At 33.8% G+C, this 27,515-nt stretch overlaps 9 protein-coding genes across 9 annotated transcripts; 4 read left to right on the top strand and 5 right to left on the bottom strand.

Annotated features, from left to right (window-relative positions):
* Positions 1–78: 78 nt before the first annotated feature.
* Positions 79–1,667, top strand: RO3G_14245 (uncharacterized protein; the record flags this gene model as incomplete). Its single annotated transcript, XM_067668829.1, has 3 exons — positions 79–233; positions 322–528; positions 593–1,667. The coding sequence occupies 3 exons, from the start codon at positions 79–81 to the stop codon at positions 1,665–1,667; spliced, it is 1,437 nt and encodes a 478-aa protein (XP_067524930.1).
* A 31-nt stretch (positions 1,668–1,698) lies between these two features.
* RO3G_14246 (uncharacterized protein) lies at positions 1,699–2,539 on the bottom strand (the record flags this gene model as incomplete). Its single annotated transcript, XM_067668830.1, has 5 exons — positions 1,699–2,086; positions 2,134–2,138; positions 2,236–2,300; positions 2,377–2,463; positions 2,527–2,539. The coding sequence occupies 5 exons, from the start codon at positions 2,537–2,539 to the stop codon at positions 1,699–1,701; spliced, it is 558 nt and encodes a 185-aa protein (XP_067524931.1).
* A 2,804-nt stretch (positions 2,540–5,343) lies between these two features.
* On the top strand, positions 5,344–8,102 carry RO3G_14247 (uncharacterized protein; the record flags this gene model as incomplete). The annotated part of the gene is made up of 6 exons (XM_067668831.1): positions 5,344–6,222; positions 6,267–7,062; positions 7,116–7,317; positions 7,458–7,484; positions 7,541–7,723; positions 7,778–8,102. The coding sequence occupies 6 exons, from the start codon at positions 5,344–5,346 to the stop codon at positions 8,100–8,102; spliced, it is 2,412 nt and encodes an 803-aa protein (XP_067524932.1).
* A 1,204-nt stretch (positions 8,103–9,306) lies between these two features.
* Positions 9,307–11,304, bottom strand: RO3G_14248 (uncharacterized protein; the record flags this gene model as incomplete). Its single annotated transcript, XM_067668832.1, has 1 exon — positions 9,307–11,304. The coding sequence occupies one exon, from the start codon at positions 11,302–11,304 to the stop codon at positions 9,307–9,309; it is 1,998 nt and encodes a 665-aa protein (XP_067524933.1).
* A 2,575-nt stretch (positions 11,305–13,879) lies between these two features.
* Positions 13,880–14,848, top strand: RO3G_14249 (uncharacterized protein; the record flags this gene model as incomplete). The annotated part of the gene is made up of 2 exons (XM_067668833.1): positions 13,880–14,632; positions 14,795–14,848. 2 exons carry the CDS (start codon positions 13,880–13,882, stop codon positions 14,846–14,848), a joined length of 807 nt encoding a protein of 268 aa, XP_067524934.1.
* Positions 14,849–15,624: 776 nt separating this feature from the next.
* Positions 15,625–16,366, bottom strand: RO3G_14250 (uncharacterized protein; the record flags this gene model as incomplete). The annotated part of the gene is made up of 4 exons (XM_067668834.1): positions 15,625–15,651; positions 15,766–15,955; positions 16,013–16,133; positions 16,312–16,366. The coding sequence occupies 4 exons, from the start codon at positions 16,364–16,366 to the stop codon at positions 15,625–15,627; spliced, it is 393 nt and encodes a 130-aa protein (XP_067524935.1).
* Positions 16,367–18,522: 2,156 nt separating this feature from the next.
* RO3G_14251 (uncharacterized protein) lies at positions 18,523–19,744 on the top strand (the record flags this gene model as incomplete). Its single annotated transcript, XM_067668835.1, has 2 exons — positions 18,523–19,467; positions 19,517–19,744. The coding sequence occupies 2 exons, from the start codon at positions 18,523–18,525 to the stop codon at positions 19,742–19,744; spliced, it is 1,173 nt and encodes a 390-aa protein (XP_067524936.1).
* A 306-nt stretch (positions 19,745–20,050) lies between these two features.
* Positions 20,051–22,326, bottom strand: RO3G_14252 (uncharacterized protein; the record flags this gene model as incomplete). The annotated part of the gene is made up of 3 exons (XM_067668836.1): positions 20,051–21,368; positions 21,429–22,045; positions 22,120–22,326. 3 exons carry the CDS (start codon positions 22,324–22,326, stop codon positions 20,051–20,053), a joined length of 2,142 nt encoding a protein of 713 aa, XP_067524937.1.
* Positions 22,327–25,875: 3,549 nt separating this feature from the next.
* Positions 25,876–27,067, bottom strand: RO3G_14253 (uncharacterized protein; the record flags this gene model as incomplete). Its single annotated transcript, XM_067668837.1, has 8 exons — positions 25,876–25,886; positions 26,059–26,113; positions 26,163–26,262; positions 26,316–26,361; positions 26,420–26,449; positions 26,567–26,756; positions 26,820–26,986; positions 27,040–27,067. 8 exons carry the CDS (start codon positions 27,065–27,067, stop codon positions 25,876–25,878), a joined length of 627 nt encoding a protein of 208 aa, XP_067524938.1.
* Between the last annotated feature and the right edge of the window lie 448 nt (positions 27,068–27,515).

Genomic DNA, 27,515 nt, shown 5'->3' on the forward strand with positions numbered 1-27,515 from the left:
CTAATCGGAATTTCAAAATGATAATGACTCTTTACGTACTATTTTTTGCTGTTGGAAATTTTTTTAAATCACAACAGAATGGTTGCTGCAAAAAGATCAAATGCTGCCGTTGCTGTGGACTCTGCTCCATCAATTGTTGATAATATGGATTCCATGTTGTCTAATTCAGCAAAAAAGACAAGAATAATGTTTTCAACAGCTTATAGCCAAGCAGCTATGGATGAGCAGGAAAGGTATTTAATTATATAATTCATTATTATGTTTTTGTATACATTTAAAAGAAAGAAAAAAAAAGCACAGATGCTAATATTTTGTAAATAGCCAACGTGTCAAATTAACAAGCAAAATTCATGATGAATATCAAGGACTTGGCAAACTACCTGATGTTTTGATTAAGCAGCAAAAAGAAGCAGCTAAAGCACGTACGAAGAAAGCCACTATAGTCGAAGAAGCACCTGCAGAAGCTGATGATAATACTGAAAGTAGCGTTTCAAAATTAATTGACACCATTGAGGAAAAACCTAAATCGTAAGATCCAAAAAAGTTTCAATTTTGATTTGTTTGATCTTGACACGATGGTCAATTTATTTAGGGACAATAAGAATGAAGGTGTGGTTGCTATCCGTAGTAAAGATCAATTCAATTCAGACATATTTGGAGACAGTATAGCCGGCAGTGGTTCTCTTGTTCGCAGAGCAAGAGCCAGAACTATCCGTCCAGTATGGCATGCACCTTGGAAATTGATGCGTGTTATCAGTGGACATTTGGGTTGGGTACGTGCAGTAGCAGTTGAACCAGGAAACAAGTGGTTTGCCACTGGTGCTGGAGATCGTACAATCAAAATCTGGGACTTGGCATCAGGCACTTTAAAATTATCATTGACTGGTCACATCAGCACTGTTCGTGGAATAGAAGTGTCACCAAGACACCCATATCTGTTCTCTTGTGGTGAAGATAAGATGGTCAAATGTTGGGATTTAGAACAAAATAAGGTAATTCGCCACTATCATGGTCACTTATCAGGTGTTTACGCGCTCAGTCTCCACCCTACTTTGGACGTGCTTGTTACATCTGGTCGAGATGCAACAGCAAGAGTTTGGGATATGAGAACAAAGCAAGCTATTCACGTACTCACAGGCCATACCAGTACAGTATCCACCGTTAAATGTCAAGAAGCCGATCCTCAAGTAATTACTGGATCAATGGATAGCACTATCCGATTGTGGGATTTGGCAGCAGGCAAAACCATGGGCGTCCTGACACATCATAAAAAGAGTGTACGTGCGCTTGCACTTCATCCAACAGAATTTGGTTTTGTAAGTGGCAGCGCAGATTCAGTAAAAGGATGGAAATGCCCTGAGGCTACATTTATTCAGAATTACGAAAGAAGAAAGGCGATTATCAACACAATATCAATAAATCAAGACGGCGTCATCTTTTCTGGTGGAGACGATGGTTCAATTGGTTTCAATGACTGGAGATCAGGATACAACTTCCAATCAATGGATACCACAGTACAACCAGGTTCACTTGATGCTGAAGCAGGTGTATTTTGTAGTACTTTTGATAAGACAGGGTCGCGTTTAATTACTGGTGAAGCAGATAAAACAATCAAGATTTATAAGGAAGATGAAAATGCTGTAAAGGATGTAGATTTTTACCAATAAATAAAAAAGAAGGAAATGTGTTTATTTTCTATTACAAAATTTCAACGAGCATGACACCCGTTGAGTGATGGTTCATGTATTCTAATATACTGACATTCTTATTAGAGATATCTAGTGCGCAACTTGTGCCTGCAAACTGTTTTCCTCTTTCTAAGCCTGTTCTGTTGCATGCAATAAAATATGTGTGCTTTCCGTCGTTTAAATTATTATACAGTGGTAATAACCGTAGTGCCCAGTATCTCATTAAATCTTTTTCGTCACTTTCACTTTTTAACCATGCCATGCAGCATATGATGAGGTCTGTATTTTGCTCCAGATGATAGTTTGCAAACTCACATTTGTAAAAATCAGATTTAAATTGATATGGATTGATGTCCATACATATACCAAAACCGATCTTGATTTGCATAAACAAGGCTCTATCAATGTTGTTTCTATTTTTCTTTCTTTTCTTTTTTTTTTTTACCTTTCCTAGACCATCTATTTTAATTGAAACAAACCCAGGACCTTCCACTGCCCAATTCTCGTCCGTTTCAAATAAAAACGTTTTTTTATAGGTTACTATTACCTTTCCTTGTGGATCAACACAGCATAGACTATTGTAACATTGATCGTTTTCTTTCTGAGGATAGCCTACAATAACAAAGCATTCCAATCGCTGTGCTGAAATGAGTTTAATACTAGAAGGAAAACATAATACGTAACATACCTTGCTCCTTAGCCCACTTAACTGTAGGACCTGTTTCTGAATCCTCAATGTAAGGCTTGATTTCATCAAAACTCTGAAAAACGTATCCTTGAAGGTTTTTTTTTATTAGAATATTCTAAATACCTTTATAAAAGCTAATTTTCTATATACCTGTAAAAGCCATCTCTGGAAGAACTAGGACATCTATGTCTTTTGATCTGTATCTTAAATAAACGCGTAAATGCTCTATAATAAGCACTTGATTTTTTGTATTACTCTTTCAATAAATTATTTGCTATCATCATATTTCCATCAACATCGCCCCATTTTGGATTAAATTGACAGCATGCTTATTTAGAATCAATTTGTATCAATTTACATCGTTGTATTTGCAATATATACCTATTTTCATTGTAATTATAGATTTGAAGAGAAAAAGAAAGAAACAGAAAAAAAAAGATGTGTGATGACTTACAAAACTTGTTTATTACTCCGATATTTTTGTTATCTATACGGGGAAAATTACCATTGCCAAATTTTTTTTTTCGCGTACACACCAACTAATCATCATTGTGTTTCAAAATTTATTTGTATTTTTAAGCATCTAATTGCTAACAGCTATCTACCAACACTAGTCGATACATTTATATAATTTCAATCTTTTATTGCAACGGAAAACGCAAATCAGTTTGATTTAGCCTCCACTTTGGCTAATCTTTATGACCAAATCGTCAAACTCGTCACCCGATTCGAATCACTGGAGTCAGTTAACCATCACTTGAACGGAGAACTTGACCGAATGACTACAGTTGCTACCCAATTGTCCGCATCCAACGCTGCAGCAAAGTCAAAAAAAAAAAAATCAAAACCACGTCCGCTACCGTTAGTAATAATGTTACTGATTCACTTGTAACCGAAACTCTTTCCCATCCTCTGGCTACCGATGTCATACATTGAACGTAGCCGATTGTTTCGTTGGCGTATGGGCTGGTTGCCTGGTGGCCGTCCCAAACCATGTATCTACCATCCTCATGACCTGCTCACTCGATCGCATGCTATTGCCTGTCTAAATATGCATCATCGGCTTCTTATGCCAAGCACTGTCTCTGACCCTTTATCTTATCTCCTCAATCTCCTGCCTACTTCAAGGAAGAAACCTACTATACAACGTCGATCAAAATATTCAGCATGGTTTATTCGATGGCCGATCATTTGCCAAATCCTACATGAACTTGACTACCTCCATCATGACAAAACCGCTCCTGAAATTCCACCTCTGGGTACTAAACTATTGCATTGGCTCAGCTCTACTTAATTTCGTATCGTTTGTTACCGTATCTTCTTCATCTTCCCATCTTTATCCTTTTTCCCTTTTTGACTATCAAAAAGGTTCTTTAGCTCTTTAACCATCTCTTGATCTGACCCGGGCAATACAATAACTTCCATTATTATGTGCTCAATTGGGTTATTTTAATTCTCAGATAAATAAAATATTCTTTAATCCTAACCGAAACTCTTAGTACTAAGACCAGTCAATATGCCCTAATAATACTACCAATGTCGCAGATACCGCGAAATGGTCCACAACCGTTAAAAAAACTCCAAAGCATCACGTTCTTACATCTATCGAATTCACTGAATATGACACTATCTACATTCTCGGGCTCATCGTTTGAGCCGAGTTGAAATATGAAGATGATTTCATCATCTGAGCATCGATACCAACCGTATCATAAATATAAGTTTCCCTGTACGTTCTGTCATTGAACTCTTGGTTCATCAGGCTTTCAAATCAGAACTTGTTGCAACCTTACATGAATATAACATTGAGATTGTTTCTGCTTTTTTTCCATCATCACCTGAGCATATTGCTGATTCTAGCTACAGAAAATGCTCTATTGAAGACCATACAAGATTAGGATATGCCCTTCATCAAGATCGATACATTCGCACTTTGAGATTCATCCGTCCACATTTGATTTCTAGCATCGCACGATGTTTTACTGCTCAACAATGAGTTAATGAGGCCTTAGCTACTCGCCAGCTGGTCTTCTCACTGGTCTATGATTTTCTCGACTTCCCGCTTTGCCATCCCTAATGCTATTAGTTTATTTAAGAAACATGTAGCCTCACTCAATACCATGGTGTACTATTAATTTGTAAAAGTTGGAAGATCCCCCAGATGACGACTGCTGTCTAGACATCTTTTTGACTATAAATATTGCAATTTTATTTCTTTCGTTTCCTGAATTGCGTCTGGTTACACTATAGTTAGTAATGATTTTTTATTGAAGTATTTCATAGCTGGTATAGGTGTCTAGGCTCTATAAAGATTAATAAACCTGTTTTCTTATGATAAACCGTAAAAGCATACATGAAAGTACCTTATGCTCTAAATTAATGTTTGCATATGTTTATACTTTTTGCCAAAACTCTGCCAAATTCTATAATAAAAAATGTAAATTAACTACAACATTCTTAGCTCTATCTAATAAAGCAGCTTTCTTTGATAGCTTATACATTTGGATGGCATTTGCATGAATATTTCTAATCATTCATTAACGAAAACAAACCAAATGTATCATTTACTTGTTTCAATAGTAACTAACGAGTTCTTTTCAAAGTGAAATTCCTTGCTTTATTAAAAAAAGTAAAAAGAAATATTCAATCAGAGCGTAAAAGCACTTTCTTTTGTCGATTCGTAATTATTGGATTTCAAACAAAGCATAATGAAAACCTCAAGACAAGTTTGCAGAGCTTTATCTCTCTTTTGTATGTTTTTTATGTCACTGTTTTTTTATAAACTTGTATCCACTCAAATTGTAGCAAGAACAGAATTTGAAAATTTATCGAGCAAATACGTGTATGAACAAATTTATAATTATGATGAAGTAACTATAAGATAAACAACTTTTCTTAAAACAAGTAAAATTTGAATCTTTTCCATAGGCGTATGTCTTGAGTTCAGAAAAACCAGTTGGTGATATAATGGACAAAAACAAAGTGTCGAAAAGAATTCTCGCTAATAGCAAACCTGGTTCCACTGCTTCTAGTTTATCATCACGCTCTCAACAACCTGGAAATATCATGTCAAGTGCGTTTATGTTCACGGATCGTATTGAAAACTATATCTACTTTAGTGACACAGACCGTGTTATTATTCGAACAATGGATGGTAAAATATGGATTAGTGACAATGATGGCTACAATTGGAGGGAGCTTTTTCCCGACCATAAAGTTATTTCAATACATCAAAATCCATATTTTCAACAACGCGTTTACTTCATTACAGAAGGCATAAATCATTTGATAACAACAGATAAAGGTGCTAATTTCGATAAAATGAACGTACCCCTAAATCCCCTCACAAACATCCAAGGGACAACCATAAGCTTTCATAACACTGATCCAGACTACTTGATTTACCTTGGTGAACGAAACTGCCAGAGAGACTTTACGTCTGACTGCCATTCTGAAGCATTTTATTCTAAAAACAATGGCCGTATTTGGATCCCTATTACTACGTACGTTCGAAGCTGCTTTTGGGGTAGAGGAGGTGGTATAAAGGATGCCCATCATGACTCCATACTATGCGAACAACACCAAGAGCAATTAGGCAATCAGTTAACTTTATTTGACAGTTCAGTTCAGCTTGTTTCTTCAGAAAACTATTTTCATGAAAAGAGGATTTTGTTTGACAATATTATTGGAGTAACAATATTTGGAAGGTACATGGTGGCAGCCGTACCCAAGGATGGTAGAATGAATCTTCGCTTGTTTGTCAGCATGGACGGAAACAATTTTGCTCCCGCGTCTTTTCCAGCGAACTTTGGTTTGTCTCCAGAAGTCAATACACTTTATTATAAAGTATGCAAAGTGATTATTAACATATCTTTTTTCTTTGTAAATAGGCATTCACTATTATGGAATCAGTTGATTCACTATGGATTCATGTAACAACCAATGTACAAAGGGGCAGTGAATACGGCTCGATTTTTACATCTAACTCTAACGGAACTTATTATGTTGACTCTTTAAAAAATGTAAATCGTAATGAGATGGGAATTGTTGATTTCGAAAAAATGCAAGGTATTGAAGGCATCTCTATTGCAAATGTTGTTACAAATCCTGGTCAAGTCAATCGTGGTGATCATAAAAAATTATCCACACATATCACAGTTGATGCTGGTGCACATTGGCATAAAATTGAGGCACCTAAAAGAGATAGCAATGGAGATTTGTACATATGCCCTCCTGATACTTGCTTTTTGAATTTGCACTGTTACTCTGAGCGTCAGAATCCTCATGATCTATTTAGTTTGTCCAGCGCAGTTGGCTTGATGGTGGGTGTTGGTAATGTAGGTGGCCATCTTACAGATCATCGCGACGGTAATATGTTTTTAACTCGAGATGCTGGTAAGACCTGGATTGAAATTGCCAAAGGAGCTCACCTATGGGAATTTGCCGACCAGGGCTCACTTCTGATTTTGGCAGATAACAAACAGCCTACAAATAGCATCAAGTATACAACGAATGAAGGATTAACATGGGCCACTTATGAATTCACAACTAAAGATAACCGTATGATCATTGAAGATATCATTACTCAGCCTGATGGCACAAGCCAGAAATATGTTTTATTTGGACTAAAAGGTGGCAAAACAGTTGCAATCCACATAGACTTTAGTCCACTTCGTCCAAACAAATGTAAGCTGACAACAAAAGGATTTCTTTAGATGCTTATCTTTATTTGGATCCAGGTGTATTGGATTTAGACCATCCCGACGATGATGACTTTGAACTTTGGAGTCCTGAAAATACAAGAGGCGAAAAATGTTTATTTGGCCATGAGAGTGTATATCATCGTCGTATTAGAGATCATGACTGTTATATTGGAGCAAAGTTAGTTCAACCAAGGGAGATTGTTCGTGATTGCACTTGTACAGAAGAAGACTACGAGTGGTAAAATATAAAATATATCCATTGTAAGATATTCATATGATCTTTCTTTAACGAAGTGACTACAACTACGTGAGAGATTCAAGCAACAATTGTACTTTGGTCCATGGGTTGCTACCTTTAGTACCTACGTGTGACAATAGTATAGACTTTTATTATACACCATCTGGGTACATGAGGAAAATGTGCTGCTTTAAGAGAATGTGACTGACATTGCTATAAATAGTTATAGAAAGGTTGCTGCATCCACTTGCAGAGGTGGATTAGAACTGGACAAATTAGGAGAAAAGATCATGTGTCCTAGTATAAAGCGATTCGGAAATGTATGGACAGTTTTTGTTATCTCGGCTATTCTCAGCGTAGGCCTTGTATTTGGCATTCTTTATTATCGCCAGCATGCAGGATTTGGGTAAGTCTGTTGATCTTCGTGCTCTTATTTTTTCTAATTTAATTGATGTTACAGTCGTATTTATCTTCCAGACAGCGTACAGCAAGTAAGATCAAATATACTTTCCAGTTCTGTTATTACAAAATTAGTAAAAATTGCGGCTGTTATTCCAACAGCAATTATTGGCATCATATCTCGTATTACTCTTCCGAGATTATTATCAGACATTACAAATATGATCAAGACTACCCTTCTACCATCGTACTTTACAAATAGTGGAGAAAATGAAAATGCTCATACTTTTTTAGATGAACAAACAGATATTCTATTACAAGATCATAGTTCAAGTGAATGCTTAATTGATAATGCAACTGAATTTGACAGCTTCAATAATAATTAAACACTTTCTTATAAAAATAATTATTTCTAATAAAATCAAATTGTTTATTTATTCAAATGGTTATTCGTACATATAAATAGCCTATAAAAGGAAAAAATAAGTAAAATTACAGAAGGAAAGTAATCGTATCTTTCATATTTCAGTTAACTTTATGTTTCGCCATCGTCAAAGGCCGAAGCCTACGCGTGGTGGTGCATGAAGTAGTTGAAACCATTTTTATCATCACCATAAAAGATACGATTTAAAAAGATAAACTTACCAAAAGAATATGTAAACATTGATCTTTCTTTGCTTTTCCTACCTTTTCCCTATTGCAAAATGAAGAATTAGTATTTGTTAAAACATAAAAAATGCTTCATAAAAGTTTTCAGTATAGAAGTTATATAATGTTCTCTTTCATTATTTTCAGAGAGATTCCCATTTTATACAATCATCACTCTACATTTATGAATGTATTCATTTGAACTTACCGAGAAAAAGAAAAGCTAAAAGCAATCCAATATAATAAAGAAGAAAATTGGTGTCAACTTGACTTAATCCTGACTTTATACTTTTTCACCTAAAAAAATTTTTTATTCATTTGACTGTCATAAACTAACGTCACGTAAAAGCATAGTAGAAATTCTTTCAAGATTTTGTTATCTTTCGTATGTACCAAAAGTCGCTCTTTGAGTCTACAATACTTCAAATAAGCATTTTTACGTAGAATATTGGCTTGAATAAAAACTTTTAAATTTAAATTTATTAATTTACTTTGAGATTCTCCAAATTAACTATCATTTGATAGTGTTTGTTGCCTATTACATCGTTTTATTCCTTGCAAAAAACATATGCATTCAGCTTTTTGGTACGGTAATCACAAGAATAACTAAGAATCTTTTACTTCTGTTGTTACCCTTGGTATGTGTTAAAATTTAACACGTAAACACCTGCTATGGGTTTACTGAATGTCTAAGTGGTTTCCATGGCAATATTCGAAAACTGAATTAATCAAAACATTGGGCAAGGAAGCTATAGTGCTTCCACTGGTTATTGAAAATTCAATGAATACATAATAGTCTTAACCATAGTCAATATTAGCTATTCTTAGCTCAGTGTTTTGCCTTGTTTCCTTTTTTTATATGTATATAGTTTATTAAATTTAACAATTTGTTTCATAAAGTGGGATGACTTTGTATATTAATAATGTGTGTTGTCTTGTATTCTAATCATTGATTCTTTCATTAATTGATTGAATGGCCGATTCGATATCCCAATGAAACGTTGGGTATTTGTCAATTGGCATTGACGAACATGTACTTTCTTTGTAAACACTCCCCTTACTTAAGTAATAGCTACTTTTTGTAGGCACAGTACTCTTTCCGATTGCTGCTTCAGCATCGCTACTGCTCGAGTTCATTACCATTTCACCTTCCTTTTCAGTGCTCGATGGGAGTTGCCCAAAGCCAGACTTTATAAGGAGTTGTCTGACATCTTGATTAGGAATGCGACAAAAATGCCATTCAATTTCTTTTCTAGCATATTTCTCGATAGTGGATTTGAGCGACAAGAATACATGAATAGCGGTAACATCTAAACGATAGACTGAGCAAAAATCAAACACAATAGCTTTTAAATATGGTTTTGCTGTAACCCGTTGCATTACATCATGTCTTGATACGACCTCGTTCCATGGCTTAACATCGGCATTAGATTCTGTATTGTTGCTATTTGCTGGCCTCGTTCGAGCTTTAACAAGGTTGAGGATATATTCAGATATATAGTTCGCACTAGGATAAAGTATGGATTGTGTTGGTCTGATGATAAGAATACCTTCAGGAAGAGCAGTGATTAAATTGGAAAAGTTAGGATCCTCTTCATCTACATAGATATAATGAGCGCCTTCTCCTTGGTTGTAGATATCGTCGAGATATTCATTAAATGATTCGGTTGCAGAAGGTGACTCTGAGCCAAGGTATATTTGAATTTGACGAATGTCAATGTCTGGTGTTGTGTTGCTTCTAATACGACCTACAGAGACGACAGGCGGACGTGATAAACGAATGAAAAGAAGCAAAATGTATAACCCAACAGATACGTAAATAGCTGTTTCAATATCTAAAAAGCATGCTATAATAACAGTTATTACGAAAATCATGAATTCAATAATGCTGGTTTTCCAAAGCGCCTTCAAAAATTTTGGGCCGGCCATTAGGTCAAGAACAGCATGAATAACAACTGCAGCAAGAACAGCCTCAGGGATATAGTAGAATGCTGGTGTTAATACATAAAGGGCAAGAACAACAACAGCGCCGGAAAATACACCGGCTATAGGAGTTTTAGCACCTGAACGAGCCATTACAGCTGTACGACTAAATGCCCCTGTACTTGGATATGCTCTATACAGTAGAAGAAAAAAAGTTAGCTTGATCTGCAAATAAGTTTCATTTATGTGTTCTTTTGTACACAACCCAAAAAATGAACCAATAAGATTACTTAGACCAATAGCAAGTATCTCTTGGTTTGAGTTAATGGTATAGTTATTGGTACGGCTAAATGCTTTGGCGACCGAAATGTGCTCTAGAATTAATATGACAACAATAGAAGGTAACACCGTGCTTGCTTCTTTTAGTACTGTAAAGTTTAAGCTCGGGATGGCCATGGCTTCAAATCCAGCAGGCACTTCTTCAATGATGTCGATGATAGGATGGTCTTTGTCTTTTCGGTTGATTAAAAACGATATCAGTGTACCAACGATCACTACCAGCCCACTTCTCATGATGTTAAAAAAGAACAGGAATTTGCTACATCGAGAAAATCGTTTTGATAGGCGTGCACTTCCCCATCTGACTCCATAAAGTATGAATAAAGTTACCAGCCCAAAAGCAGCATCAATTCTTGTTGTGTTCAGGTTCTTGAAAAATTCGTAAAATATCTTGTAATCTGCATCATGAGTATCCACTTTTTGAACACCAAACAGCTTAGGCCACTGACCAAATGATATCGTGATAGCAGAGCCGGTCATATATCCAGCAATAGTAGGTTCTGAAATAAATTCAACAAGAGCGCCTAATCGAGTAAGACTTACAAGCAACGTGACGACACCGGCAAAAAGGGATAAAGTGACGGCAACTTCTGGACCAGTTATTTCTGGATGCGTGTTTTTCACTTGTGTAATGGCTTGACCAACAAGTAGAGAAACAATAGCTGTGATGTAAATCATTTGTTACTACATTCGTTTGCCATTTCAAATTTTATTTGCTTACTTATGGGTCCTATACTGATGTCTTTTGATGTACCAAAAAAACAATACAAAGAAACTCCTACAAAAGAAGTACTACAAGAAAAAAAAAAAACAGTAAGATAAATGTTAATTTTATACCCAAAATCGCCTTACTATAGTCCATATTGGGGATCGAGATTGGCAATTTTGGCATAAGCGATGCCTTGTGGTACAATGAGCATCCCTACAGTGATGCCAGCAATCATATCCTGAATTAGCCACTAACACGGATATTTAGTTTATGTCAGCTCTAGCGTCATTTTGCTATTAGTAAACACTTACGGACGTATTATAGTGATGAATCCACTGTATAATAGGAAGTAGATCTGTAAGATAATTTACAATTGACTTTGGTAATCGGTGTAAAGCAATTTGTAATTTTTGCCTCAAAGTCAGAGGCGCGTAATCGATTACTATTCTTTCCTTTGATGTATTCATTCCCTCTATATATGACATGAACAAGACGCTCACTAATTAGTTTGAGAGTATAGTAATGAAGAAAATAAAAAATAGAAAGGTGACAATGTAAAAGAAAAGAGAAAAAAAAAGCAAGAAAAAGAAACCTGTAGGATGAACTATAAACGACTATATATCGGCAAGCAGCTGAAAAATTAACGGTTAAAAATAGGGGAGGAATCTAGGAGAGAATGCATCCTTTAATATTTATTTTATAGTGGCATTTTTATCTTTTATTCTATGTCTAATAGTCTTTAAGCAATACAAGGGGTATAACATAAGATCATAGTTCTTTTTCAATCTTGATTTTGCTAGTACAGATTATTAAATGAAAAAGTATTGAACACCCTTCTCTATTGCCATTCTTCGCGCCATTTTTGTGCATATAGTCATAAATTCTGCGATCATCAAATTGAAAAGCATATCTTCTTGATAATTGTTAATACAAAACTTAATAAGAAAAGAAGATTGAACGGAATTAAAGAAGATGAACTCCATTTCGTACAAGTATTAGTAGGCTTAACTCTTTGCAACTGTTAAATAATCCAATTTGTAAATGAGGTCAGCCTTGCTTCTCGTAACATTAAAGATGAAATATAAATGATAGATTATATGTACTATTATGATATAATGTAAAGTGGCGTAGTATGAATTATTTCGAAAACAAAATAACACAAATCTTTTCAACAGAAAGCAAGTAGTTTTCATATGAAATCAAAAAAGTGGCTATATGCAAATACTAAAGGCTTAAATAAAGGTCATCATTCAAAATGGAGCTAAAATGAGTACGTAAATGGTACTCATAGCGCCACTTTTAGTTTTTAGATTCAAACGGAAAATTCTGCTTTTTTAGAAACAAACAACCACAGGTACCTATGACCGTGAATAATACATGAAAATCCCAAAAAAGGACAATTTAATTATGACTAATGCGGTTCTTAACAAAACATACAAAGTTGAAGGCTATTGATTCACGAGAAAAAATTATTTTGAGCATAAGTGTTTTATAGTGTATCTTAAAGAGATTTATATTTAGATTGAAGATAGAAGAGCTTTGATTTTTAGTGAATAGAAGTTTAATGATGTAAATACAATTGATTTATATGATCACATTACTTTTACACTTATGACATAAAAGCGAAATGAACACGTATTTTTTAAGAAGCTCTATGTTTTATGTTACATTCATTTGAGGTTACTTGTAAATAAGAGTAAAGTTATTCTACACTTTATAGAAACGCCAGCTTCCTTTTCTTTGTTTTCGTTTTTGTGCTCCTTTTGACAATGTTATACTACTTTAAAAGTTGCAATTCATTCTTTTACGTTTAGCTGATATAGCGTAAAGAGCAGTAATGATAAAATTAACTGCATAGTGTACTTTGTATAATTATCGTATTACACTACCATATAAAAAAAAGAAAAGCCTCTGTTAAAATGTATTTTTAGGAAAATGTTTAATGATTCTTTACATAAAGAAGCTTATGATGCAAACGCTTTTAACTAGGATTCAATTGAGTCTTATAAGCAAGTATCCCTTTAACAAGAGAAAAGCTTCAAACAAAACAAGTAGGTTGTTTTATCCTTGTGAGAATTGGCTGCGTTTAAATTTCTATACTGTTTTGCTAGATTTATGTGCACATAAAACGCGTTTTTTATTTCAATATTTTATTCTTTTGTTGTAATTTTTGAAGTACAAGTTCGAACGCAGTAGCAAAGGTAACCTTTTTTTCAACATATCAAAACCAAAGATATGGGAAAGTAGCAAAAAATGACAGGAAAATGTATTTCTTTATCTACTAGTATGGGTAGTATAGATCAAGACTTCAAGAACCTAACATTAGAGAAAGAAACTAACAGAGAAGTGTTTGAAGACAGTGATAGCTATGTAACCTGCGATGACTGTACTGATGACAAAAGCCTTCATCATGAAAAATGCCAGCACCTGTTGTTTGTACCTTCTGTGAAGATGAAGTCAGATAGTACTGATACAAATAAAACAGCATTACATCCGCATATTCATAAATCAGTACGACATCAAGAAAAAGATAAAAATAAATACATGGTTCGATCAAAACGACAACATAACTCATTCAAGAGCTCAAGAAAACTAGTGACACGACCTAAAGTATTCTTTGGTGTCAAAAATTCTCTGAAATCAAGACATGCCTTACCTATTATTGCCAAGAGCTCGCTTTCTAAAGCCTGCTTTTTCAAAGAGCAATATGTTGATTTATTAATGGAAAGCACTAGGAATATTTCTTCTCCAGCTATTCAAAAGACCATGTTCACGGATGAATCTAGGATCAATCCTTTGCTGTTATCTTCAGGTGACGCCAAACTAATGTTCAAAGAAAAGTGGCGAACGATCAAAGATAACTTTTGTATTGGTGCTCATGCACAAAACGAAGAACAGTTAGCATCATATGTCACAAAAGATAAGAGTCAAACGCTTATTGACATATGTCCATCTACTATTCAAACTCCTTTAAAGACTATCCAAGCCGAAAATGAACAACACGAACAATGCAATATTAAAATAACTCAAGAAGAATATTTACTAGATGGCTCACAAGACAAAGACGATTCAAAAAGCCCTAAAGGTAATTCTATAAAAACCTTTGAGGCTAACTCCAAGGCATGTTCTACACCATGCAGGAAAGAAAGAAAGAACAGCCCCATTCTCTGGTTTAACATAACTGTTTGCTTTGCTCCTGGTGCTGATACACTTTTACGTATTTATGATAACTCTGATCCCGATACTTTAGTTCGTGACTTCTTTGCCAGACGTAACATCAGTGCAACGGGTGATACTGTAAGAAGAATGTCAAATACGATTTCAAACTTAAAAAAAGCAAAACAAGAAACTTTTTTTTAATTAAAATCGGTGTTATTAATAAGAATAAATCCAATGGATTCATTAATTTTGCCTTATTCTATTCTCTAGCAACATCTTACAAACATCTAATCTAAATAGCTCTGCATCCAAAATCAAGCCACCATAAAGAGCCATTTCTCCCCCCGTATATGAGCCCCATTTTTCCCATCGCTAACCTTGATCTTATAAAGTCATAACCATCTGACAGATCATCATCTTCTCTACTATATTGTTCCTCATTCTGAATCCACTCTTGATAGCAGTCACTAGTAACTAATGCACAGTTTACTTTTGCTGCTGTAGTGCCATTTAAAGCATATAATGCAATGTTACCACGTCTATTTACAGTCGCAATTCTATCTTGGTAAATTGCGACACTAACAACTTCTGTCGCTGCATGACATAATGGAGCTGTGTGGATTGAGCGTGTGAGTTTAGGTTTTTCTTGAAAATTTGGAAAGATATTTTGTTCTTCTTCTTTGGAATCGCCACTTGATAAACCTGTCTTTGTTTGCTGCATACATCTGCTATCATTGTGAGACGAACATTTTTTGGTGGTTTTCGTTGATTTATTAATATCTATCACTTTCCTTGATGTGGCTGATTTTGATACATGCTTTTGTGTTTTATTATTATTAAAAGTATTATTAGTATTGTTTTTGTTATGAGATGGTCTTAGAAAATTAATGAATGTTGAAGAAATTCTTTTACGAGAAGTTGTTGGTATAAGAGTTGAAGATGAATAGCTATAGTCATCTTCTGTTTGAGAATATTGTTTATAATTAGATGAATCCCATTGATAGTGGTATATGCGCTTGGATAGATGTGGTGCTATAATAATATTACAAGAACTATCATATTCTATGCAAGGTATACTGCATGGACACATGTGATGCGTAATGATGGATTGTTTACTAGAGCCGAATATATCAGAAACCTGCAGTAATCCATCTGAACTAAATATGATAAGCTTATTGTCCGATAAAAAGACATGATGAGGCTGATTATCGATGGCCTAAAATACGTTAAATACATATCAGATTTTCCTCTCTTAACAGATATTTACTTACCGTACTTGATAGCTTGATACCTTTTCTCCAATTCCAAACAAACACAACGGATGGCTTTCTGCCAGCGACAGCAAAATAATCTCCATCGAAAGCAATTGAATCAGGAATAAACCATGAATGACCACCTCCTTTTAATATTTGAATCGGATCATGTTTCGGTCCTTTGTTAATATCGTAAAACATACATTTCCTGTGTATTTAATTATTTTTAGATTAAATTCTTGTAAAATTACGCTTATAAACTTACAATCCTCTTTGAGCGATAACTAATACATGAGCATCAGGTAATATATCTATACATTCCACAACGTTATTGACTAAAGAAGGGTTGCCAAAGGAGTACTTAGATTTAAACGAGAATCCAGTATCTAAATTGTAGTGATATAGTCTAACTGAATTATCCTAAATGCAAACTGTAAGACAATTATGTTCCAAAAGTTTTTTTTTTCTTACCTCTGTTAATGTTACTAATAAGTCTCCCCTTAATTTCACTGATAGTATTCTACTGTCGCTATCGTTTACATTTATCTTTGTTAATCTTTGTACTGAGCCCATTCTCCAATTGGTGAGTGTAATTGCCTGACAATATCTTTTTTGCCATGATAATGAGGATGATTCTGACAATTTTGCCGCATTATGTGCGTAAATATCTTTAAAGCGCGAATTTAAATCTTGAAACCGGCTTTTCCATACTGAAATATCTTGAGCTAAACGACACCACAGTTGGCAAGTCTTGTTTAGTTTAGTTAGTTTCGTTTCATTTTTTTTTTCAGAACGTAAATATTTTACCAATTGAATTTTAATTAAATCCTGAAAAGACAAAAATGAAAATATTCGAAGTCTAATTTCTTTTGGAAATGCGCTGATGATATCTGTTTGTGCGTATTCTTCCTTTTTCTTTTCTGGCACAAGCATGCATTCAATTGGTTGAGAATTATTATTTCCTGATAACATTGAAAATCTTTTGACAAATGTTTGTATGGATTTTCTATGTGACATTTCTAGTAAAATAAAATAAAATACACGTACACCGAAAAGAAAAATACAAGAAAAAGAAGTAAAGAAAAACAGACAGTTATTAATGAAAGATATGCGCACAAAATAGGACCTTCAACACGAGCAACCAAGGATTTCTTTTGTGCAAGTGTCAATGTTAATAAACACAAGTAAAAAAAAAAATAAGCTTATTTCTTCACCTTTTATTAATTAATCTTAGCTTATATTTTTTGTTTATTATTGATATTCCCATTGAAAACACCATTACTAATGGCTCTTATAGTTTTACAATTGCAATAATATTCTGAAATAAAGAATAAGACAAATATTGCAATCAGCTTGATTTCTTGTAAGAAATGACAGATTAATGCAATGCTCCCATTAGTGACTGGTTGTCACTCGTCTTTTTCTTTTCTTTCGCTAAACACATGGTTGGACAATTTCTTTAATTTTTCAACGAGGTCTTTGCCTGATTCTATTGTATTTTTAAGCTGAATAATGAAAATTAAATCTCAGTCTTTGAGTAAATGTGATCACTATCAATTTAGTATCCGTGTTTGCTGCTTTTGACAAGCTCATGATATAAAAAAGAACCTTTTTATTTCTCAGTTCCTAGAGTTTGAAGACAGATAAGCAAAGTTGAAGATTCATGTTTTTCTCAACTTACCATGCAGAATACTCTTGAATTACTCCACATTATCAGTTATTTTCTGCTCTTTGGGGCATTTATTCCAAGGATATATGATGCATGTTCAAGGGAGCTCACATAAGAGCTTTAGCAATTGCTTTATGTATGGCATAAGATGAAGGCAAAGTGTGTACATCTTCTAAATGATAATGTTTTCATCCTTATTTACACGCTTATCTATAACCACAATGGGTTAAAGTGTATTTAAAAGTAATTCTGTATCATATCAAATCCTGCTCAATTTATTTTCACCAAATAATAAGGTTATCCAATCGGATTTCATTAATCAAATTCATATCAAATCCTGCTCAATTTATTTTCACCAAATAATAAGGTTATCCAATCGGATTTCATTAATCAAATTTGTAGGTTAACAAATTCTTTAATCTGTTGTCAGTCTTAGTTTGTGAAAAAGTTATAGAATAATATTTTGCAAAAAAAAAAAAGGATAAGCAAAGAAATTCTAATACTCACAACGTGAATCTGTCCCTTTATAGCAGCAGACTTCATTGTGTTATTTAACCAGCAATGTAAACATGTCTGAATAAGCTATTCCTAGATCATTTTCTTGTAGTTTTTGGCTTTATTCAAGTAGAGTTGGACATTTGCTTATTAAATTGAAATAGGGGAATACTATTCAATAAATCGATGAGTGTTTATTGTTATTGGCTCCGCTCTGATGTCGGATGTGATATGTAGCTGCCATAACGAACCTTCCTATCTCAAAGCCTAAATCAGTTATTGTATTATATTTTACTTTGGTCATGCGCAAAGCCCCTAATCTCGGCTAGAAACGCATGTCAGAGTTGTTTAATGTATACTTTGAATGAATTTAGTCATTCAATTACTTATTGGTAGCATGGTAATTATTTAAGAAATACAATTGTTTCAATCTTTCTGGAATTTGTATTAAAAAAAAAGAAGCATTTTTACTTCATTTGGTATTAAAAAAAAAGCTGCCATCTTTGTGTTAAGCTCAGAGATGGAATAAATAAGGAAATTCTGTATTACGTATTAGGGACACTTTTTTTAGTAAGCTGCCTTTGTTTATCTTTCTTTTTCTCCAAATTCAAATGATGCAAAAGGCTAAACATCTACAACGCCCAACTGGACCACTACCACCAGCACTGAGTATCTCAGTATCAACTAATTCCGAGACATTGACACAAACAGATTCAGATTCAACACTTTTCTTTGAAAATAAACAAAAACCTTTAGCAGCTGTTCACATTGTAGATGCCTCTCATACTATTTTATTTGCTACAACAACCTTAAAACGCACTATTAGTCGATGTATAAGCCACACAAGTAATGATAATTTACAGTCTGCTTTCACACCTATAATAAACAAAACGAGGTCAACAACAGAAAACTTGGGTCAAATTTTAAATACAGTGGAAAAGAAATCATCGCAAGAAATAGTGCACAATCTCATACCATTGACAGCTCAATGCATATTCACTTTAAAAGAACTATGTTATGTACTTAGTACTCGTCTATCTATCCTCGTTCAAGGATTAGATCCAAAATATACAAGACATTTACTCGTCAATCTATACAGTGCGACTGTAGACATCAAAGAAGCTTGGGAAACCATTTCTCCATATTTGACTATAGATCCAATAATGACATTACCCAGTAAAACCAAATCATTGAACGGGAACAAATCAAATAGCGAAGTGACAATCCAATCTCCACTTTCATCACCCCTCACCTTGCAGCTTGGTGATAACAGCCAGCTATACATCTACCTGAAAAATGCAGTAACAGGATCATTCCATGTTTTGAGTCCGCTAAGGCAGTCCATTGAAGAAGCGCTCTGTTCATCAAATATCATGGCAAGCTTAGAAGGAAAATTAAGAGAGTTGCTACGACAGGCACAGCATGTTACAGATTTGTCCCATAGACTTGATAAAAGCATAGATGTCCATATGTCAAACAAAGATGAATTTGCTGTATCATCCAATCGACAGGAATTGAGTAAAAAGTTTTGGGAAGATACCAGTATTTATTTAAAGGTAGATTGATCTTTTTTTATTTTTATTCATTCAAATTTATTTTTAATAGGCTATGGTAAGTTTAATGACGCTTATTCGCTCAATATCAAAAGAGGAAGATTTTGTATGGCCACGGACAGTAAAACAGGGATGTTTATATGTAACAAGGATGACAGCAGAAGTAGCCAAACTTTGGAATAAGTATAGTACATTTGCAGAGGATGGCTTTTTTTTAGGGAAAAGCGAAAGAAGCACGAGCGTTTCAGAACAAGATATACCCACACAACGTAGAAATTAATAATAAAAGCAATCCCCTTTTTTCTCTCAATCATACACAATTATCTATCTTATTCGCATGGTTGTAACTAGCCCGCCTTTAATGGCACATCACATATACTTAAGTGCAACCATTGAACACCAATAAACTCAAAGTAACACCGGAAAATCACCAAAGAAAATCTCAGATACGAATCAAAATGTGAAGGATTTTAGTTTATATTTTATTCTAGAGTGCGAGTGTATATAAGCGCGTATTATTGAAGAGATCAAGCATATGTATATGTGCATTAATGTAGCAAAAATTTTAAAAGGTGGAGAAAGTGATTTAACTCCAAACATCTTCTTGGTATCTACCCGTATTTCTCAAATTCTTCACGTAATCCTGAGATCGATTTTCGTCCATTCCGCCAAACTGTTGTGCAAAGCGTACAAATGTTTGATTAACATCACGAGCCATGTTCTTTGCATCTCCACAAACATAAACGTAAGCGCCCTTTTCCAATAAATTCCACATCTCTTGGCCATTTTCCATTAAGCGGTGTTGTACATAAACCTTTTTTTCAGTTTCACGTGAAAATGCTGTGATGATACGAGAATCACCTCCCAAGACTTCAAATAACTCTGGCCATTCTTCTTCATAAAGGAAATCTTCTGCTCTATTACGACAACCAAAGAAGAGGATAGTAGGCCCCACTGGTTTATTTTCCTTCTTTTGAAGTGCGCGTTCTCTAACAAATCCACGGAATGGTGCAACACCAGTACCAGGACCGATCATGATAACAGGCACAGTAGGATTTCTAGGCAATTTGAATTGAGAACGACGGACATGAACAGGAATACGAGCAACTTTGCCTTGCTGGCTAAACAATGAATCACGTGGTCCTGTCAAGTTATATTCAGGGATCACACTATTAGGAGTTAAGTTATTGACTGCTTCATGAACACGCCAAAGATAGTTGGTATTAACACCATAGACTGTACGAGGAGATCCGTGCTCTGGAGTGTATTGAAGAGTGACTGCAGTAACGGCAATCTTTTTGGGATTTTCTTTTGATGATGAAGAAATGGAGTAGTAGCGAGGTTGAAGACGTGAGATGCTTTCAATAACTAAATCGAAAGGAACTGAGGAAAATGCACCATCTAACTCCAAAGATTCACTCTCTGCCAACATTTGTAATACCTCACCCAAGTTACGAGTGACATCACCTACATGAACACGATATTCATCTTTATCAGTAGCAAGTTTTCTAAGAGCTTCTTTGGAGGCTTCAGTAGGAGCATATTCAATCAATGACATCAAGACTTGACGGGGAACTGCAGAACAAATGTCAAGGTAATGACGGAATACAGCTCGATAGGTTGTAGGAACTGGGAAAGGATATTTTTTGGAAGCAGCAGGGTCAAGTGATTGTACGTGAATGACTGTATCCAACTTATTTTGTAATCCAAGAAGTTTAGCAAGACGGTTGACTTCGACTTCATTGTTTGTTGGCCAAATAGCAACATGGTCACCAGTTTGATAAGACAAGTTTGTATTAGAAATATCAATTTCAAGATGAAGACAATGTCTATCGCCTGCTTTGAAAATGTCCTTTGAAGTAATAGGTGCATTGTAAGGACGTTTAGCATCATAAACAATAGAGCTATTTTTAAGAATGTTTGTTTAAAACACTAAACTGATTAAATAAAAGTTCAAAACTTACGCTCCTTCCTTAAGCCATTCTCCTATTTCACCAAGGTAGACCTTTGCTTGGTCATATGCAGTCAGTTCTTCGATTTTGAAAATAGCTTGGCGTGGTCCAGAGTGAGCATTGCTTTCATCTACACCAAGAGCTTCACAAAAAGCAGGCCACATCTCTTCTTGCCAAGCCAAGAAATCTTCTTCAAGTGTACCATCATCATCACCTTCTCCTCTTTCGCCGATTCTCTTTGCACCCAAAGAAAGTAAACGGTTATCTACTTTTCTAATGACCTCATTGTAATGCTCATAAGTTTTGTTACCAAGACCAAAGGCTACATAACGAAGTTTTTGCAATGGCTTTCCCTCACCATCATCATTAGAGAACTCAGGTACCTCTTCTGCTAACAAGTCCCAAAAATCAACAGCGTTATCAGTAGGTTCACCTTCACCATAGGTTGCCATAATAAAGAACACCAAAGAGTCTTCGGGAACTGAATCAAGGTAGCTCAAATCATATTGTTCAATATCAGCAGTCATTGCGCTCACACCATATTTTTGTGTACATTCTTTTGCAAGACGAGAAGCAAAGTCTTCGGCTGTACCTGTCTGAGAACCATAAAAGAAGATGACTCGACGACCCTACAAAAAAAAACAAAAAGGGAATACATAAATAAGAGAAATTATATGACATCTGTACACATTCTCTATCATACCTGTTGCTGCATCACTTTAACAAAGTTACGTTCTTGTTTAGGGGTCTTTGCCTCATCCTTAACTTCAGATTTATTGGTAGAATCAGATTTGAAAAGTCGATTGGCTATTTGATGTCTAGCAAACCAAGCAACTGTACCAAGGCCAATGGTACCTAGCAGTATCAAATCGACTGTGTCAAGCAGATGATGAGAGTTGTTTCGAGTCATCGTTAAAGAAAGATAGGAAAGGCAAAATAAATTCTGTGGAAGGCTTAAAACATGACATTAAACACCCGAACGCATTCGGGAAACTTTTAACCGTTTATGCCCGATTGGGTAAAGTGCTTTTAGCTTTATAAAAAATCGGTGTTGTTTTCCATGATAGATAGTCGGAAACTATTGAATTTGTATTTTTTTTATGTGCTTGGTATTGATTTAATGTGATAATTAGGTCTGATACATAACAAACAAGGAGATAGCCTGTTTTCATTACCTATATGAATTTCCAGATAACATCACAAGGAGAGTAGCTATGATATCACGTAGAATAAAAAATTATGAAATTCAATACGACTTAAAAAAGTTATATTTTATTGAATATGATTGTATCTAGTATTTTTATTATTTTCATGGAGATTCACTTAAATCCTTTTCAAGGTATTTTAACTAATTATAGCTGTAGATTTATGTGTTATCTCATAAGAACAAAAAGGCTATAAAATTCAACGAGACTTAAAAGGTTATATTTTTATTTAATATCATTGTATCTGTTATCTATATCCTTTTTCATAAAGGTTCAATTAAATATCAAGGTATTTGAATGAATTATAGCTGTAGATCTAGTATGAATAAAATTTAATATGAAGATGTGTTCCTGGTTATGTAAGTGGACTGTTTATAATTATTTCTGAAGTAGAGCCTATTTTTCATGTATGTCTCATTGCATCAGGAGCTGTATTAAAACAACTTGTATTGAGTTAAAGGAATGGAATTAGTTATGATCAAATAATAGAGAAAAGACTGTAATAAATTCCTTGTAAAGCATTCACTACTCAAATTTCTTATATATTGAACATGAATCATGTTTAAATTATGTTGAGATACAGCAATGATATATGTCACTTGGGGCATTACGGAATAAATCATTCAACATAGCGCAAGAGTGGCTTAAGTAACCAACAACTAATTCCTTTTTTGATATAATATGAAATGGAACATGAAGAGATGACTTACAGATGAAAAAAATAAATGATAACATGAGTTTACTGGTGGCTTTGAATATAGTAAAAGGATGATGGTAATGCAAATGTCCAAACGACTTTTCAGTAGAAAGCATTCGCAAGATTACATTAAACTAGGAAGCATTAATAGTCTATGAAAATATTTCAAGTAAAAAGACTATTTGATGGATGATTGCAAGCTTTTTGGTCAAAAATCAATAAAGCAATCAAAATAGTCATAGAATTACGAAAGAATTAACGAAATAAATATCATTTTTAGAAATACCGTTTTTTAAGTATTGCTTTTCTTCTCTAGTCCAAGGTACTGTAATTACGACACCTCGGCTTCTCTAGCGTTTGTATACCTATGATAACAAACTAATGTCTAGTATACTTGCATTAACACAGCAACTTCTCAGTTAGAAATGTCAACACTTGAACTCAGATTGGTCTCACACTCCAGTGTTGACACCATCCAATATATCAGATGCATAAAGTAAATATACAAACTTACCTGAAAGCTTAGTATGATGAAGGCTGGAAACTGGTCATAAAAATATTATATTCGTATATGTCTTCTATTGAGTACGATAATAATAGAACCCAACAAATTCATACATTCTTCCACCAAAACAGCTAAACATTAAAGAATAGATAAAGCTATTGAACACGAAACAGACTGCGTAAGAGAAACGATAGATATGTATGCAGCCAATCAGAGATAAGTATGGTATAGAATGATCTTGAACGTTTGAATAAGCATTAAAAACAAAGGTTCTAAAAAATCTATTTTTACGGCTTTATTTACCTTTGTAGCAGTTTTACCTATATTCCTTTTTAAAAGGGTGTGTATTCCTCTGAGATAACTTGAGGAGACAGTGCCAATATATACTCTCTATTTTTATACACGTAAAGAGACTCCACTAAATGGGAAAAAAACCGGTGTGCAGATCTTGCACGTAACTAAAGAGCCTTAATACTTAAACGAAAATAATACTTTGATAAAAGGTCTTAGGATTACATTGCTTTAGACTTTGTCTTGCTGCGGAGCATTGAATCTTGATCCACCATGAAATGAGCCAAATTTCAACCCAAGCTAGTTGAATACGTGTACTCTGCTTATCTCCCTCTAATTCATTTTTCACTTGAAAGATAATAATTAAAAAAAAGAAAGGATAAAAAAGAAAAAGGGGCTATAGTTTTGTTTTTATATTTAATTTCTGTGGCGTATGTATTTGTTTATTTACTAACGGAATATTTTATTCTCTTACTTTTTTTAATAAAGAGCAAAGGTATGCTGTGTTTCGCCTTATTTTACATCAAATAAAACTTGCAAACGAACTTCTCATAAAATCATTTGGTAAATTTTTGACTGGGAATGAGACCAAGTATCTTGTAAGCAATATTTAAAATGTGTAATAAAATGTAAACAGTTTGGTCATGTTCTCCCTCTTTTTTATTTATTATAAATACACGATAAATAAATATTTTTACCATTCTCATCCAGCATTTCTTTTTAAATGTAATAAAAAAAATATAAGCGAAGACTAAGAGCTAAATACAATACTTTTTGAAATATCTTTGTTTAAAGAGCCACTGCAATATAAGCTCCGTATACATGTTATTTCTTCATTTTCTAACTGTGTAAAAAATTGGAAAATCATATTTTTATTCAGCACCATGAATTATTAAAATTCATCTTTTATTCTTTTGTTAATGGGATCCTTCATATAAATTATATATATATTATAGCTTTTATTAATTCAGTATCTTTAGGATGATTTACGATAAAATATATAACCGTAAAAAACCATGACAAGTTCTTTTTCTGACCAAATCTAATACTTTTCTAGACAAAAGTAAAATCTCACTTATCCATTTTAAGGATTATTATAGATTGAGAAGAACTTTTTAATGTTTTTATGAGATATAGTTGCATATATACGGCTATTGTAAGGGTTAGGTGAAGATATAACAATGCAGGAAGCATTCTGCTTGACTGCATAAAGATTGATTTTTTTTAAAACGCAGCACTTTTTTTTTGTCTTCTGCATTCCCTTACTTAATACTTCTTTTTATCTCCAAAGGCATAATTATGTAAATAATAAATTTTCTATTCAATGTAACAACATTTCATTAGGCTTTATCTAATAGCTTGGTAGGAATATCCATTATTTGTGATGTTACACTTGATTATGCATAGCGCTTGTCTTACATGAGAGTTCAGTATTAGCTAAAAGAAAAAGGGCATTCTTAGCTAGATGTAATAATATTTTAGATAAAAGAAATCTATATCCAAGTTAATTTCATAAAATAATAAACCTTTTCTGTCTATAACAATTGGATTAAACATGTGTAAATATATGTTAGTAGTTCATTTATATTAAGCAGACGTTTTTTTTTATGAAGGGTATCTTTGGGAGTTGCATTAAAGAGTATGCTTTGCTACAACCTCATTAAAGTTGAAGTCAATTATGTCATCCAGGAACACGTGTGACTGTTTACCATGGGACAATGAAGGATGCATGGTTACAAAAGGCAAAAAAAGGAAAGAGAACTACAAAGTAGCTTATATAATGTAAATAATTTAGCGACAGCACTTAATAGCGATATTGAATCAACATGTATCCATCATTTATTTGATTGTATTGAATAAGTTATTTACATGAAAAAGAAAGTATGCTTTATTTCCTTTGTCTTCCCTTCATTTTTAAAAGGCAATTATTACAATACCATTTACCTTTTGGAACAGTTTTAAGGTCAACACAGGCCAAATGGAACCATTCAATTTCACACTAAAATAATATGTTAGTTTATATATCAGTCATGTAAATTATTTCCTACATCAGCATTATCGCATGCAACCATCTCACCAAAGGACACTTGTTGACAATAGCAGTAAAGAGGTTCATTTGGATCAATTGTCATATCAGTAGGTACAACACTAAGAGTACATGTAATTAGTTTAGTTGTGTAAGCATATTTCTGTTACTTTACGTCTTTGGCTTTCCATTTTTATATGACTGCTTGACTTTTTTCTGCGCTTTTTAATGATCTAGATTCCTTTATTGCTTGTGAACGTAATGCAGAAGGAGATAAACTTCCGTTGATTTCTTTAACATTCTTTCTCTCTATAAAAGAAATATTTAATCAGGATTGTATATAAAAAATATACACGTTCTTCTTTACTTTTAACTAAAATAAAGTGTTAAATTAAACATTGCAACAAATAATAATAATAAACTTACTTCTCTTTTCTCCTTTAAGTTCTTTCCTTTCTGTTCGTTTTGTTGCCCTTTCTCTAATGTCTGTACCTTCTTTCAAATTACGAGCAGAAGGGCCCAAACCAGGCAACATTGTAATTCGTGTATCTCCAAGTGGCTGCTCTTCTTCAAATTTAACCAAATCAGCATCTAACCTGTTACAATGACGATCAACCTATTATCCCCACCATAATTTTTTAGTACTGATTTCTCTAACTTGTATTCTTTTTTTTATTACAATTTCGCAAGTAGATTTAGCCAATGCTACTTTTTCTTCACCTCTTTTTAATGTCTCTGTTAATATGGTCATGAAATATTTGAACTTATCAATTCGTGTGTTGGGATCCATATCTTTTATATTGTCAATCAAGTAGAGTGCTTCTTTAGAAGCAGTTTCTGTGAGTTCTATTTAAAAGCATTTATAAACAATAAATAATGAATGTCTTATTTTTTTATACCTTGAGCATAACCGTCTAGTTCTCTCATTAAAGTAAAATTTCGTTGCAAATCAACTGGAATTGCTTCAAGCGCTTATGTGGATAAGTGTTAGGATACACTTCATTTGAATTGAGAAAAAGGAGAATATTCATACTGTCTATATAGTCATCAAGATAAACTAGGCCATCGAATTGTTTATTAATTAAGTTATGTGGTTTCATACTTAAAAAGTGAGAAAAAAAAGGTGAAATTTCATTATAAATGACTGTTATTCATTCGCTTAAATAATTTAATGGCGGAAACATGTAGTATGTTGTTTGACCAATTAGATTGAATAAATTAGCACCAGCAACAACTTTTACTTATTTCATTTATGGTTTTTATCAATGCCCAAGACCCTATTCTATAGTAAATTAACGAACTTTATGATAGATTTCTATTTAATAACAATAGTTATATCCAAACCCTCAAGTGATGTAACCAAATCAATACAGAC

The sequence above is a fragment of the Rhizopus delemar genome, genomic scaffold (assembly GCF_000149305.1).
Source record: "Rhizopus delemar RA 99-880 supercont3.13 genomic scaffold, whole genome shotgun sequence".
Lineage (NCBI taxonomy): Eukaryota > Fungi > Mucoromycota > Mucoromycetes > Mucorales > Rhizopodaceae > Rhizopus > Rhizopus delemar.